The sequence below is a fragment of the Thermobia domestica genome, chromosome 1 (assembly GCF_964235325.1).
Source record: "Thermobia domestica chromosome 1, izTheDome1.hap1.1, whole genome shotgun sequence".
Classification (NCBI taxonomy): domain Eukaryota; kingdom Metazoa; phylum Arthropoda; class Insecta; order Zygentoma; family Lepismatidae; genus Thermobia; species Thermobia domestica.
In genome coordinates, this window is record NC_137454.1 from 208,442,856 (window position 1) to 208,460,573 (window position 17,718).

General features: G+C 36.1%; 1 protein-coding gene across 1 annotated transcript in view; it reads left to right on the forward strand.

Annotated features, from left to right (window-relative positions):
- The first annotated feature begins 6,918 nt into the window (after positions 1 to 6,918).
- The window catches only part of LOC145693352 (uncharacterized), a 62,206-nt gene continuing 51,406 nt past the window's right edge, over positions 6,919 to 17,718 (forward strand). The window contains exon 1 of the mRNA XM_081769276.1: positions 6,919 to 7,414. Within this exon, the coding sequence (XP_081625402.1) occupies positions 7,351 to 7,414 (64 nt within the window). The 5' untranslated portion in view covers positions 6,919 to 7,350. The remainder of the gene's footprint in view (positions 7,415 to 17,718) is intronic.

Here is a 17,718-nt window from a genome sequence, read left to right on the forward strand (position 1 = left end):
GGGGGCGCATTCTGCTAACTTTCTGTACAATATAATTTATATATACCTGTTATATCTTACACAATTCATAGCTACATATAAGTAACAATATCTGCTAAGCAAAAGGTTTATCGTACGGCTTTTCACGTGGAATAGCCCTGGTTCGATTCCCGGGAGCGCATTCTGCTAACTTTCTGTACAATATAATTTATATATACCTGTTATGTCATACACAATTCATAGCTACATATAAGTAATAAGTTCAAACTTCAAGCATAAAATTTAGCGTACGGTTCTCCACCTGGGAGAATACTCATTCGATTCCCGGGGGCGCATTCTGCTAACTTCCTGTACAATATAATTTATATATACCTGTTATGTCTTACACAATTCATAACTATATATAAGTAACAAGTTCGCACTGCAAGCAAAATGATTGTCGTACGGTTCTCCACGTGGGAGAATAGTAATTCGAGTCCCGGGGCGCATTCTGCTAACTTTCTGTACAATATATTTTTATATACCTGTTATGTCTTACACAATTCATAGCTACATATAAGTAACAACATCTGCTAAGCAAAATGTTTGTCGTACGGCTTTTCACGTGGAAAAGCTCTGGTTCAATTCCCGGTGCAATCATTAATGATGATTCCCTACATATTACATTATACTATATCTTAGTCACGTTATAATTCCATAAAAGTACACCGAGTCATATCATTTTCAATGCCGGAAAATCCGCAATCAATTCCCGATAAAACCAAACAGTTCCGTCCCCCTTATACTCCAAACAATTACAATATGTCCCTTTCCCATATAAAAGTAAACAAGTATACTACAAGAAAACTACAACGTTATTACTTACCAATCTTCCAATCTCTCCTAGTAGTAAAATATCTTCTTCGCAAACTTAACACTTGATGTTCCTGCTGTATTCTTTCTAAATATACACATCATGCAAATGCATCAGTATTTTTTATACCCTTCAATCTTTCCAGAAGTTTCGAGTGTGTTCTTTCCCCTATTCCAACAATAATAAGCTTAGAAAAAGATCTGGAAGTTTCTAGTACTTTCTTTCACTCATTCCGACGATCAAAATTTCTAGCATATTCTCCAACAGCAGCTGCCGCGTTACATGTGCTGCATATTAATGAATTACCTTGTTCTACGTGTGTGATCTGCATATTTTATTCCCGAAAGGTCTTTTCTGTATTCTGCTTATCCAATTAACATTTCTTTTTCACCGGAAAAAAGGTGTATCCATTCTTTAAACTGTCATACTATAAAAAGACCGCCCGTAAAAACAATTATTATGTACACGGAATATGTAATTCAAAGCTATTCATCAATGTCAAGTTTGATTGTAAAATGCAAGAAAGTAAAGCAGCTTGCTACGTGTTATGAATACATAATTAGGAACTTACTTTACTTTTATTTAACATACTACTGACCCCAAGGAGTATAAAGCGTTTACTTTATTTTTCCCCTATATTCAAAGCTTTTTCCTTTAAATTTCTTTGTGAGCCTCCAAGATAATGAAACTTTTATTTTATTTATTTTTAATCTACATTTACTTCTTTCTTTAAATTTCTTTGTGGGTCCCCAAGAGAGTGAGGCCCGAAACTATAGCTTGTTTAGCTTATACGGAAGTCCGGTACTGATTAGCTATATTAGGCATATTCTATTTCTGTCGTTTCATCCGTTATTTGGTTTAATATTGATAGACAATTAGTTGTGTTTACTTTAGGGAAGGTGTGGATTATAAACCTTGAAAGCCCTTGTACGGCTCATGCTAACAAGTTTCCTTAGTATTTTCTTTTTACCTACCGTCGGGGGCCCCTACCAAGCGGGGCCCGGGGCGGGGGCACCGCTCGCCCCGCCCTTACGCCGCCACTGGTTAAGTTGTGTATATACAAATCGGCATTTTGTCAGACGATGGAAATCTATCGAGGCATACAAGATAGATTGTCCGTGACGATGCAAAATCTACATAATGAGGAAGCTCATTATGTAAGTTGTCTTCAGCACACAAAGCGAATTCATAAACGAGATTATATAATAATTCTTAACATTTTACAATTTCTGGTTTGTTCATCTTCTTGACAAACGATATTAGATTTGTAATCAAAGTACAATAAGAATAAAACGTTTATAATTAGCCGGCTACAATACACTCAAAGTACATTAGTTTCGGTTATTATGGTAAGATATAATGTATTTCGAATAAATAGAAAGGTCAATCCATATGAAGCGATCCAAAAAAAAAAAAAAAATGAATTTGATAGTTGGCCGCGCTGCCAGAAAAAAAAGTTGAGAATGCCCCAAGAGCATTGCCAGAACGAATTTAAAAAGATTATTTTTTTTTTCGAAATGTATATAAAGTTGTATATTAAATTTATTTGATTACATTCAATAGATAAAACACTTAAATATATTTGGAACCTGCGTATTAGGGGATTTATTGAATTAGTTATATTGAGCTGTCACTTTTTATCACCGTATGTATGCCGGGACTGAAAATGCAGATATTACCAGTAGCCACAGGTTACTATTTAGTACCAAAATGTTCACCATCCTCTTAGGTATTAGTCAACAGACTCCTCGAATCTTGAAAAATCGGAACTTTTTGGGGGCCAGTATCTCGGGAACGGTAAGAGTGACTCGAAAAAATCTAGTCTATCACTTCTTTTAGATGGTTTTTGATGCTCTATCGATTGGAGGGCTCAAAATTGAAAAATTCGCAAATAATACAGACACACATACACACACACATACACACACACACAGAGAGAGAGAGAGAGAGAGAGAGAGAGAGAGAGAATTCAGTAACGAACTTTTTAAGATCGTTGAATATATATATATTTCCTATTTTAAAACAAGTGAAATGTTCCTTTAACCCTATTTTATTATTGGATTACTTTCGGTTTTAGTAATTTATTGATAGAAGTTGAACTCCCCTTTTCACCATTAAAGCTTAAAAAAGGAGAGAGACCTATAGTTAAAATAGGAACCGAGCCTCATTCGGTTTATTTTATCGGAAAGAGGTTTCGAACGCGGAACCACACCACACACAGAGAAAAAAGAACGTTAGCAACTTGGACATGAATGAGGACAACATTCTCCTTATGTGATATGTGCTGTCGTCGAGGAAAAAAAAAACTTTATAGCCTATTTTATGTACTTGCGTTATTTTGTTTTGTTAAATATGCAGTTTTCTTTTGTTGATGACTTACAACACGTAAGTATTTTCCTCTTATTACTCTAGTAATATCTTATTGTGCATTTAAAAGAAAAATACACGTAAGGTCAGCATGTAGGCTACTCATTGTTGGTCGCAGTTGCAAAGTCCAAGATAAGCCTTGGAAGCCCAATTATGTGTATTTTTCCACCTGTACACAAAAGACAGAAACATCTTCCCTTCTCTTTTTCTATTATTCTTATAGACTTCTCAAAATACGAACTTAGTTTTTCATTCAAATTTACGGTACCGGAAGTTTTTGATAATTTCGATATTTTCGTTATAGCTATTGTTCGATACTTTTCATATTTCATTTATTTATTAAACAAATTCCCAGTACACCATAACTTTGCAATTTTACACAGGAAAATTTTAACAAAGAAGGAAAAAAAAAAAACAGCGGCAGCAACAACAGAAACATTGTCAACAAATAGTGCAAAAGTAATATCATTTCTCCAAAACTCATTTAATTGCTCTTTCAAACACAGGGTAGCTCGAAAAAAAAAAATGTTCACATCAGCTGTTAAGTGATTATAATAGTTCCAAGGATGTTATAAAATAGAGGATATGCCCATACAACAAAATCGTGAAGCCATACGTCACAGCTTCGCCACACCTACTCTGCCCACTCCGCACCACTAAGATCGCAATGTTTCGAGCCAACAATCATGGCGGAAATGAGAGTAGCCAATCAGACGTGCCGGCTCAGATGATGCTCGATTGTTTTTCGGTTTCATTGAGTTCATATGATGAAGATACATATGCGCAGATCCTCTATTTTATAACATCCTTGAATAATTCGGTATTTTGAAAAAAAAGAAGAAGAAGAAGAGAGAGAGAGATATCTGTATAATTGCCAACCTAGGGTTAAGCAAGGTGGAATAGGTGGGTATTCCGGGTTATGCAGGGAAGTACACGTAAGGATAGTTCCTGAAACAATGTTTCCGATCTTAAGTTTCCATTAATTATTTTCTGACAAAAATCCAGGTCAGAGTTTTTTTTTTTTTTTTTTTTTTTGCGTACTCCCGGAGTCTTGATATTAAGATATCACAAGAGTTCCTCCTTAGGTAATATTCGAAGTGAAGAAACACGAAAATGTACTATAGCAATAATAATAATTTAAAAAATCAGAATAGAACGAAGACTAGAGAGATGTGTCGGTGCTGCCATGGCCCATATGGAAGAGCAGTATTCGATCTTGGGCGGTATTAGAGTTTAATAAAAAGTGTTAATGATGAAACTGTGCATAGTTCAGTAAACCGATAAAGAAGCCCCAACATCCGCATTAAATTCTTAAGTATGTAGGAGATGTGGTCAGAGAAAATGAGTTTCGAATCACAGATGACACCAAGATCATTATGACTAGCAGAATGTGTAAGAGTGAAATCGTTGATATGGTACATGGAAGGAACAGGAGACTTTTTCAATGTAGTGGTAATACTGTCACATTTCTTGCTATTAAGTTTCAAGTGCCACATTTTACACCAGACTATAAGGTAATTTATGTCTTTCTGTAGGACAATCATGTCTTGGAGGCACGATATTTCTCGGTGTAACTTACAATCGTCAACAAAAAAATAGAACACTAGAAGGAATAAGTGTGAGTAGAGGTCATCCATATACAGGACAAATAGCACGGGCCCAAGTATTTCGATATATCGATCAGATTTCGATATTTTATCGATGTCAATTTTCGATATCTAAATCGAATATTGCGCAACCCTAAAGGTTGGACTGCACTACCCCAACGTAACGTAGAATGACATGAGATTAAATTTGGCGTAGACGGCTATTAACATGGTACGATACTTTGTTACCATCTTCGCTTCCAATGCATGCATAAAAGCCGGTTTCTCCAACTTCTCTTGTGCCATATCGCTGAACGTAAGACAAACTGTACGTAATACAGTTACGACGTCAAAATGGAAGATGGTTGTCACATTAGATGAGTCCTACATTTATTTTACTCATAATAGTAGTGCATAAAGCCAGGTACGAATTACTCATATAAAAAAAATGTTGCCACTACTTTTTATCCAAAACTTGTACTTTTGCACGGGGCAGCAGGTTGTCTGAGGCCTGTCATGCAGGAGCGTCATTTCAGATTTTGCTCGGAGGGGGGAATCAAGACCCCTAGATATAAGTAAAATTTCACGTTTTTCACTGATTTACTACTATTCTATTGATAAAATCTATATAAATCTCAAACTCAGGGAGGGGCAAATGCCCCTCCTAAATAACGCCCCTGGTGTCATGTAGTGGTGTTGGTTGGGTTATGATTTAGAGCTCTTTTCAGCAATTAAGGCTATATGAATTCCCACTGGAAACGAACCCGATTGCGTCATTCCGTAACGGATTGGACCAACGCAACGCAAAATTTGCCTTTAAGTTTGCGATAATTGGAACAGGATAATTGTTTTTCGTATGTTTTTTCGTTGCGTTGAAATTCGGAAATTTTGCGACGACCAACAAAGATTGAGACAACCGGTCTACTGAAATGAAATCTTTCAGTTTAACTGTCTACGATCATTCCTTAAGGCTAAGGAAGGCGGATGATTAAGGCTAGTGAACAATGATGAAAGAATCGGCGGAATGAAAATGTGGGAGGAAACTTAAGAACCCCGAGAAAACCCACAAACACGATGTTTTCTACCACAACCTTACTTGTCCAGGGATCGAACCAGGGACTTCATGCACCAGAGGTAAGAGCTCTACCACTGAGCCACAATGTCTCCCTCCTACATTGAAAAGCATATGTTAACCACATAGGCATAGAGGAGTTCTGTCAGGGGACTACTTGATAACAAGAGTAACAAAACACTACAACACAATCCTGTAAGAAACCCTAGGTCAGAGTAATTCTTCCCGATTATAGCTTCATGTTTTTTTGGGTTTGTTTTTTAGAATGAAAGAAAAAAACTGTTCTAGTGCTTGATCAATATAATGGCGATTAAACATACAATGTGCTGACCACGCACCCTCCAACTTGGAAATTGACAGCTAGTCGGACGCTTCCGAGTTTCAGCGGAAGAGCATTCCGGTGGTTCGGATTTTACCCGAAACCAGTAGTTCTCAACCTTTTTTGACTGACGACACATTTTACTGAACGTTCAGGATATCGCGACACAGTTGTTTGATATTTTTATTATTATTATTATTATTATTATTATTATTATTATTATTATTATTATTATTATTATTATTATTATTATTATTATTATTATTATAGTATAACTCTAAGGTTTTAGAATGCATGACTCCATGTAGTACAGGGCATTATTGCTACATCTGGAGGCGTTGACTTGTACAGTCTGTCTCAAAGTTGATTTTAATTTATTATTATTAAATTCTTCATGATTTTTAAATTCTAAAATATCGTGACACATACTAGGGGACTGCGTGACACACCAATGTGTCGTGACAGAATGGTTGAGAACCGCTGCTTTTAACTGTGGGTCTACGTCTCATATAGCCTCAATGCTGAATAGGGATATTAAAATCCTGAATGTAAGAGGTCTTCTGCTTTTAAAATCTACTTTAAAAAAGAAGTGTAAAACGTACAAATGAAGGTGATTCCTTTTCTAATTATTGCTTAGAAGCAACTCATACAAGAGAAAAATAAACAAGCAAAAGAAAAAGAAGAGAACTTACGTAATTCTCACCTTTTCGTAAACATAAGAGATGTCCGTCCCTATGCGCAGAGCCAGTGCTCGATAGACGGAAGGAGTCCTTGTTACACATTACCTAACGAGCAGGAGGAACAAGCGTTACGAATGAAGGGACCATGACTCAGTCAGCATGATCTTAACTCAACCATCATCATCGTCATTATGTGTCTGCTTATCTTGCGGCGACTGATATCTGAAAGTGAAGTGCAAAGCGTATCGATAGGTTCTTGCTCGTCGTGATGTCCTATCAGAAATATCTTATCTCCAATGTTAGCACCAAAGAACCCATCATTGCTACGTTCAATTTACAATAGTTGGATTATGGTGAGAACAATATTGTATCAAGAAGAAATTCCTAAAATTGTGTGAATCTGCGGGTTTTTAAATTGTTGTTTAAAAAAAATTGTGATTACTGCAACAAGTTTTGTGACACTGTTTTATATTGTGTTTGGTTACGCCCTCAAGATGAAGTCAAGTGCAGTTTGCTTTTGTGTCTCGGCAGTTCTTGTGACCACAGTACTTAGTAATGGTAGGTATAATAATAATAATAATAATAATAATAATAATAATAATAATAATAATAATAAATGATAGTATAATTTAGTTATTCCTAAGAGCAACATTACATAAAGTTAAAATGTATTTTTTTTTTTCGTGTAAACTTCGGGGAATATTTTGGAGAACATTACTTAAGTATCATACCATTGGAATTTACTTTATGCCTGCATCATGTACTGTCGTTAGCTTTTAAAAATTCAGGGACATACGACATTTCACACCTTCCAGTTTCATTTTAACTGCACACTCTGGTTTGTTCTGGTTTGATTTGATTTGATTTTCAGATTGGCATCCCTTTCAGCAGCGAGGCTATATGAGACGTCGACTTATAGCTTAAGATGGGTTCCGAACCACTTGAGCTCCCGCCGGTTAGCGAACCCGAGTCTCCCATGCCAAAGAAGCGTACGCTAGCCGCTTAGTCACGAGGGAACTCTTGTTTTGGTTTAATTTGATGATTTGTCATAACTTATAAAGTGAAAAAGAAACCGTCATTCATAAGCAAATAAGTTGGCTACAAAGGAGGTTAGATTTATCTCCCTCCCCGAAATCGAAAAGATATTTAAATTATTGGATTATAATATGACAAAAAGCAATACTCGAATGAAACGATGTTCTGAAAAATATCAACCCCAGAAATGAAATTCTAGGTTTGCCCTCTGTAACTATGTAAACCTCCAACGGTAACATACCGTCCATATGATAACCTTACAAGGGAACCTTCCGAAAATGATAGTTGTAGTGAAAGATGTGGCCTATGCCAATCGAAAGAGCTGTAACAGAGATGAACATTCCCAAAAAAATAGCTGCCCATGGCAATAAGTTCAAGAAATATAAGGGGTGGAAGTTCGGGAAACAGTAAGCTTGGACAAGGGAGGGAAAGTGCAAATTCCGCAAAAAAAAAAAAAAAAGGGGGGTCACGGCAAAATACAATGCTGACAAGTGATGTATAGAAAGAGATTTGCCACAATAGGGAACAAATGAAGGCCATCAGTGGGGTTAACAGTGTTGCCAACTGCAATGAAAAGTACAAGTTTTGCAAAGAGCACTATATGAAGTGAGTACAATATTTAGTGTCAACCTGTCATGTAGAATATACGATATGGCGTGTATAATTAGTGGTACAATCTAACAAAAAATACGGAAAAGACGGGGTTGGCCATAATGCGCCACATATGGTCACGAGCTGTGCATATTAGAATGAACAAAACAAGAAGCACCGACTATGCAGGAAACCGACGTACCTAGAGTCAAAAAGAAAAACGAGTTCCAAAGTTGGCAACACTGGCCATGAACATCCAGACAAGTCTAATATAGTTAGGCCACTCGCTTCACAAAAAGAAAATTCCGGCAACAGGCATCACTCGGAATGCATCAATGCTACAGTAATTGAGGCAATGTCAAGTCGGGGAACATGAAATGGTTGGGTTAAGCCAACAACCGATAATAGAAGTAGCGAACATTATGTCATGGTTGGGTCGTATGTGGAAATATACAGGGTGTCCCACAAAACTTTATGACCTGAAAGATTCGCGAAACGAACAAAAATTTGACTTATCCAGTTGTGCAGGAATGTACCAATGTCAGAGCGTGATAAAAGTCTGTGAGAAGCAAGTGCCCCCAGGATCCCCATCATAGGGCCCCAGAAGCCAAAATCAAACTTTCAAATGGCACCAGGGACCGAGTGGTACCTCTCTCGATAGATCATGGAATGTGCAACAACACCGATAGGAAACATTTGCTATATGAAGCATGTTTTTTTCAAAATGGCCGCCACAAATATATGTGTTTTAACATGGCATCGAACATTGTGATCTGAAATTGCTGCGAAGCGAAAAGAGATGTTGCAAATCCAATTGCACAGGAATGTACTCATGTCGAGGGCCAAGAAAACTTTGTAAGAAGCAAGTCCCCCAGGGCTCCCATCATAAGGCTCGAGGGGTCAACCGCAACATTTCAAATGGGAACAGGGGACGGATGATATTTCTCTGGATAGATACAACACCGCCTATAAGAAACATTTGCTATATGAAGCACGGGTTTCAAAATGGCCGCCAAAATGCATGTTGTTCTTGTCACCGAGCAGATATTTTTGGCGGCCATTTTGAAAATATTTCGGGCCATATAGTAAATATTTCTGATATGCGTTGTTGCATATTACAAGATTTATCGAAAGAAATATAACTCGACCGATGGTGCTATTTGAAATTTTGAAGTTGGCCCCTGGGACCCTATGATGGGGAACTTGGGGGCACTTGCGTCTCACAGAAGTTTGTCGCCCGCTGACATGGGTACATTCCTGCACAACTGGATGGGTCAATTTTTTTCGCTTTGGAACTATTTCAGTCGCAGAGTTAGGTGGGACACTCTGGATATATCATATAGGCGGCGATAGTACTGCAGACAGCAACATACAGCTGATCAAACCTTTGATTATGTTTGCTTTCTACAGGTGTGGATATGTGATAGAAAGACACCAAAGGTTCCGACACCTCTAGAGTACTGTTTCGAGACATTCACAGGTAATCATTGTACAATCCGCGGCAAAAAACCTGCAACATGAGGATGTAAGTTTATTGTGAAACTACGCCTAACAGCACAGGGAATGAACATAACGTCTAAGTGGAACGAATCACGCCAGGATAAACCTCGGCCTCCTCCCGTGCACACTTATTTTGGAGCAAAAGACTTCTTCATTTCACAATAAACTTATATGTTCATGTTGCAGGTTTTTTGCCGCAGATTGTACCATGTGTGATGGATTGGCAGTATTCCGCTGTGCTCACTGCAAATGTATCTTCTGTTTGGACCATTGTCTCATCGAACAATTGCACGTACAATGTGGACGAGCATGTACAAATGATGCGAAGGCTAATGCCTGTTGCCAGAATTTTCTATTTGTGAAGCGAGTGGCCTACCTATATTAATTGTCTGGATGTTGATGGCCAGTGCTGCCAACTTTGAAACTCGTTTTTCTTTTCGACTCTAAGTACGTCAGTTTCCTACATAGTTGGTGCTTTCTTGTTTTGTTCATTCTAATATGCACAGCTCGTGATCATATGTGGCGCATTATGGCCAACTTCGTCTTTTCCGTATTTTTCGTACTTCTGTTTTTTCTATTCTCTTTTGTTAGATTGTACCACTGATTATACACGTCATATCTTATGTTCTACATTACAGATTGACACTGAATATTGCACTCACTTCATATAGTGCTCTTTGCAAAACATGTACTTTTCATTGCAGTTGGCAACACTGTTAACCCTACTGGTGGCCTTCATTTGTTCCCTATTGTGGCAAGTCTCTTTCCATACATCACTTGTCAGCATTGTATTTTGCCGTGCTCCCCTTTTTTGCGGAATTTTCACTTTTTCCCCCTTGTCCAACCTTACTGTTTCCCGAACTTCCACCCCTTATATTTCTTGAACCTATTGCTATGGGCAGCTAATTTTTTGGGAATGAACATCTCTGTTACAGCTCTTTCAATTGGCATAGGTCACATCTTTCACTGCAACTATCATTTTCGGAAGGTTCCCTTGTTAGACATGAAACAGAAAGTTATTGGGTGGAATATGTTCCATCCGACGCCCGTGACTATATGTAATATGGATGTACAGTTTCATGTGGGATCAAAAGCTCGGTTTCTCGCACAAAAAGTGAGAACATTAACTAGTGATGAGCGCAAGAGTCTTGGTGTTGCAGGTCTTGCAAGAGTCTTGTATGCAAGACCAAGGCTAGGAATCCCGATGCAAGACCAAGACCAAGAGTCTTGCACAAGTATCGGTACTACATGATCTTATATATATATATATATATATATATATATATATATATATATATATATATATATATATATATATATATATATATATATATATATATATAATGTAAAAAAGGAAAAAAACATTACATCTTTCACTTGAATTTCTTGGCTGCCACTGGAGTTAATGTGTTCCCAGTATTTTATACAATCCGTGTGAGTCAATCTGCTCCTGTAGCATATAGCTACTGTATGTCGTTTCCTGAGTTGGTTGTTCGCGTTTTCTGTATATATATTGCTCATTTTCAAGAGACACATGTCATCTTGCGCCATGTGAGCAATTTTGGTGAACAAACACCGTGTGCGTGAGTTTTCTCAGGGTTTTTCCGTTTTCTCAGACTTCCTTCATTCCACCATTTTAGTCATTTCTCATCATCACTCTCTCCCTTAGTCTTGGTGCATAAACTTGGGACGTTAAACTAGACCAGCATTTCCCAACCTTTTTTAACTTGCGGCACACTACGGGTGTAACTTTAATTCTCGCGGCATACTCATAGATATTATTATTAGTAGTATTAGTAGTAAATAGAAAATACCGTCGTATTTTTTTTCTGTGATTACTGACCTCCTTATAAAGAAAAAAGCTCGATCACTGATTTCCCCCCATCGTAAATCATTATACTTATTTCTCATTCTAACTCAAAAATAGAAAACAATTCCAATGAAATATAGGATTCAGGCTTTTAAAAATACACTTTCTTTTTGAAGACTATATCCAACCTTTCACTAAGGAAGATCACTAAATAACAAACGAACAAACAAATCTTTTGTACTTTAAAACAGATGGAGGTAATTTGTATGTGTCTTTGCTTTGTCGAAAGGGTAGAATGATATAAAATTTCAAGTTACGAAATAATCTGTAACAATAAAGAAGCAATAATGGTCATAACAATGATAATACATACTTTTTTTGAACATTAGAAATGTACAGACAAGTAACACAGTATGAAACTTATAATTTATTAGCATGGTTAACATACGTCACAATTTTTAAATATTAATAAAATTCTGTTTTCGAAATACAATCTGTGTAGTAGTAATGTATGTATATACAATAATATAATTACAGTATTTTTTTTTCATTATTGTAGAGGTCATAGTAATGTGAAATACAAATACACATTTTTCGGGTAAACGTCCCCTGAACGGGACGTGTTATCATCTGCATGATCTTCAAATACACTCTCAATATTTAGTCAGGTTTCTAGCCTCAGCAAGCCATTATCGTACTTCACATCTCTCAACAACTGGTGTTTCATGGTTGAATGAATTTTCTCTTTTTCCTGAAATCAGCATTGCAACCTTCTGTCTTAAGATAAAAAAGTTTAACAGAATAAGGAGATATCACTAATAAATTTGATTTCGAGAGTACACTAAGTAATACGAAGTACATCGCACATAATCTTATTATTAACTTCCTAGTAATGATAAGAGACAAGACTTGAAACTTAAGGCTTTTATAAGATTCAGGAGTAGTAGTTAACTCTTGCGAGTGACATCTTTCTAGACTATCTTCTCGAATGTGAATCAGTTTTATCAAAAATGACTCAGCTGATTCTGCTTATATTTCATAAATAAATATTTAAATCCAATAACCCAAGAATAATGTGTAAAACAAATTCTTATATAAAAATATGCAGGAAAGGTAATTTCCTGTTAGGGCTGTTTTTTTTTTTTTTTTTTTTTTTTTTTTTTTGTGTGTGTGTGTGTGTCTAATACGGCATGCGATTTTATTGATACTTCCTTCAACTTGCAGAAATATAACTGTTTGGGATTGCAATACATCAAGTTTACGTGAGGTAAAAGGAGTAAATTCTACCCGATGTTGCACGTTTGAACATGCTCATACAAAATAATTTTCCAGTGAAACCTACCGAATAAATTATTCGATTTTATTAAAATATGTTTACAGTTATCTTCTTTATCGCATTCAAACAATCCTCACTTGCTGCGATTGAAAATAGTAGGGTAAACGGGAACAAATACCCCAGACTTTGGGATTTCCATATTTTAAATAATATAATAAGAAAATAATTTTCTGTAAAGACATTCGCCAAAATTGCTAGATTTTGTCATAATAAAGAGTATAGTTTGTTTATAGCTTAACAAACATCCCAATGCATGTAGTTAAAATAGATCAAGGCCCCCTTATTCTCCCGATATTCTGAAAGTTATTTCCGCGATAACTTTCGTGAAAAGTATTCGCTTTTGAACAATGTAGTATATATATTGCTTGCGATTTAAATTAGTGAAGAATGGGGATAATCCTAGGTAGGTCATTCCGCTGGCACTTCAAAGTCTCTTCAATGGTAACTTTCGTAAAGAAAGAAAAAAATGAAATATATGAATTGTAGTATATTATTTCTGATGCCTCAAATTTGCCACAATTTCCTTGAGTTTAAAATCAATCAATAATGAAGAAGTTATTGTTTTGAACATGACTTTAAAATACATTTTGTGATGATAAATTATATTTAAAAAAAAGTCAAAACATCGGAATCACAAATAATAATACAAAATCATATTCGATATTACGGCACTAACGGGGAGGGGGGGGATCGAGCTGGGTGAGCCTCCCTCTCTATACCAGTGCCTCAAAGCATAATCATGGAACATTAAACTAAAAACAATAAGACCGATTCAGAAGGAAATCGGCGATGCTAATAATAATAATAATAATAATAATAATAATAATAATAATAATAATAATAATAATAATAATAGTAGTAGTATGAAAAATATTTCCTACTGTTTGCTAGATTAATATTCGAGTGTAATTTAACATTTTAAAACAGTCTTTTTTTTAGGGGGGAGATTTCCAGGTGTTGGCGCCTTAAATTTGTATGTTTCTTCAAGAGATTATTCAGTGTGTTAGCAAATCCTAGGCAAAATACTGCTGGTTAGAATATCCACATGAATTTATAACATGCGATATTGACATTTATAAAATGTCACGATAAATTATATGCTGTCTACTAGTAGGTTGTACTAAGTAGGCTACAACCTCGAGGCGCAATGTCAACTGCCCTTCACACTTTATCCAGGCTTAGGACTGGCAGTGTAATGGTAGTGTATAAATGATTAGCACTACATTGACGTACTTAAAAGTTAAAAATTGCAGGGGAAATATAGGTCCCTTTGTCATCATTCATTCAGTTTAACGTCCCACATTATGCCGCCTAGGCCAAAAGAGACGGAGTGATTCCTTAAAATAACATTTTATGTTTTCGAAATCCACTTAAAGGTACATCAAATGAGCACTTAAGAACGTTATAGTAAGATGGAGAATATGAATTAATTACCTTTGTGCATACCCATACGAAAAGTTTTGGCTACATCTATAGATGGAAAGCCCTCCCAGCTGGTCTATGACTAGCACGCGCCCTTTAGGTGGACGAGGCCCCGGTTCCGATTCCCGGTAGATTATTGAATGATAGTGGTTCGGATTCGACATTAAACTGTACGTCCAAGTCTCATATAGCCGCGCTGCGGAAAAAGGAAAAAAAGACTTGAAAGATGGCTTGAAAATTTTAAACTCAAGGAAATTGTGGCAAATTTGAGGCATCCGAAATAACATACTACAATGCACATATTCCATTTTTTATTTTATTTTATTTTTATTTATTTTATTTTATTTTATTTTATTTTTTTCTTTACGAAAGTTACCATTGAAGAGACTTTCAAGTGCCAGCGGAATGACCTTCCTAGGATTATCCCCATTCTTCACTAATTTAAATCGCAAGCAATATATATACTACATTGTTCAAAAGCGAATACTTTTCACGAAAGTTATCGCGGAAATAACTTTCAGAATATCGGGAGAATAAGGGGGCCTTGATCTATTTTAACTACATGCATTGGGATGCTTGTTAAGCTATAAACAAACTATACTCTTTATTATGACAAAATCTAGCAATTTTGGCGACCCAAAGTCTGGGGTATTTGTTCCCGTTTACCCTACTATTTTCAATCGCAGCAAGTGAGGATTGTTTGAATGCGATAAAGAAGATAACTGTAAACATATTTTAATAAAATCGAATAATTTATTCGGTAGGTTTCACTGGAAAATTATTTTGTATGAGCATGTTCAAACGTGCAACATCGGGTAGAATTTACTCCTTTTACCTCACGTAAACTTGATGTATTGCAATCCCAAACAGTTATATTTCTGCAAGTTGAAGGAAGTATCAATAAAATCGCATGCCGGATTAGACACACACACACACACACACACACACAAAAAAAAAAAAAAAAAAAAAAACAGCCCTAACAGGAAATTACCTTTCCTGCATATTTTTATATAAGAATTTGTTTTACACATTATTCTTGGGTTATTGGATTTAAATATTTATTTATGAAATATAAGCAGAATCAGCTGAGTCGTTTTTGATAAAACTGATTCACATTCGAGAAGATAGTCTAGAAAGATGTCACTCGCAAGATTTAACTACTACTCCTGAATCTTATAAAAGCCTTAAGTTTCAAGTCTTGTCTCTTATCATTACTAGGAAGTTAATAATAAGATTATGTGCGATGTACTTCGTATTACTTAGTGTATTCTCGAAATCAAATTTATTAGTGATATCTCCTTATTCTATTAAACTTTTTTATCTTAAGACAGAAGGTTGCAATGCTGATTTCAGGAAAAAGAGAAAATTCATTCAACCATGAAACACCAGTTGTTGAGAGATGTGAAGTACGATAATGGCTTGCTGAGGCTAGAAACCTGACTAAATATTGAGAGTGTATTTGAAGATCATGCAGATGATAACACGTCCCGTTCAGGGGACGTTTACCCCATTTTTCCTGTCTTGTAATTTGTTGCTATATAATTAAAAATTTTGTTTTCATTTCCTCGCGGCATACTAGCGGCCCATTCGCGGCACACCAGTGTGCCGCGGCACACCGGTTGGGAAACGCTGAACTAGACACTTCATTTCATTTCAAAGCATATTAGTGGTGTTCTTTTTCCAAAACCAAAGAGAAATCTAGTATTGAACATCGGTAATTCCATACACCATAGGTGCCGACTACATGAGTATGTCCTTGGCTCCGAGACTCAAGCATCCGTTGGAAATTTTTAATGTGTGCTCATAAAATTAATATCGAAATAGCATTTTCATGACATTGATTAAAAAAATGGTGCATGTAACCGCAAGTTTGATTTCATGGGCGGATGCTTATACGTTGAATAATTGTTTATCAATATAACATTTAGCCTCCTTAGGCATACGGCAGGCACATCGAGGATTGGGCGATATAACATTATACTACAACAGTAAATCTATATTATAAAATTAAAAGTGACTATGTTCGTGACTCCTAATCTCTTGAACCACCCGCTCGATCTCGATTAAATTTTCAATATAGATGAGGTTTGTGCCAGGGAGTGTTTTCATCATTTCACTTTGGCGATAAAACTTCGGGGAGGGGGAAGAGGGTAGTTATAAAATAATAAATAAAACTCAATAACTCTTGAACTAAACGACCAATCTCGATCAAATTTTTAATATGGATGTTGTTCAAGCCTGGAATGTTATTTGTCAGTTCAATTTGACGGAGCAACGTATGGGAGGAGGAGCGGGAGATATACAAAAATCAATAAAAATAAAAATAAAAGTGACTAAGTTTTTGACTTAATAGCTCTTGAACCACCCAACCGATCTTAATCAAATTTTTAACATGTATGAGATTCGGAACCGGAAAGTTTTTTTTTTTTTTTTTTTTTTTTTTAAGTTTCACTTTGATGGTAGAACCTAGGAAGGGGGAGGTATATATAAAAATCAATAAAACTTAATATCTCTTGAAACACCCGACCGATCTCGATCAAATTTTGTAGTTCAGGCATAGATGAAGTTCTGGCCTGGAACAATTTTTATCATTTTACTTTGACGGTGACACGTAGAGGAGGGAAAGGAGAGAGATATATATGTAAAATATAAAAATATAAGTGACTGTCTTGGTGACTTCATCACTTTTGAACCAGCCGATCAATCTCAATCAAATTTTCAACATAGGCGAGATTCGGACTTTGGATGTTTTTTGTCATATTACTTTGACGGTAGAACTTAGAAGAGGAGGGGAAGTGAACAAAAATAAATGAAACTTAATAACTCTTGAACCACTCAACCGATGTCGATCACATTTTCAACATAGATGAGGTTCGGACCTTAGATTGGTTTATCTTATATCACTTTGACGGTGCTGCTTAGAGGAGGGGGAGGGAAAAGATATTTAAAAATTATCGAAAATGACCGATATTAGAGTGCAATCTATAGTTTTGGGGGCCACTGAGATAAACAGTGACACTTTCGATGCTGTTTAAATCCAAATTCAGCCCCGTAGCTTGGCGTAGGGAGGGGAGATATATAAAAATTATCGAAAATGACGAATATTAGTGTCGAATTCATAGTCTTCGAGGTCGCTGAGTGAATACTGACACTTCAGGTACCATTTAC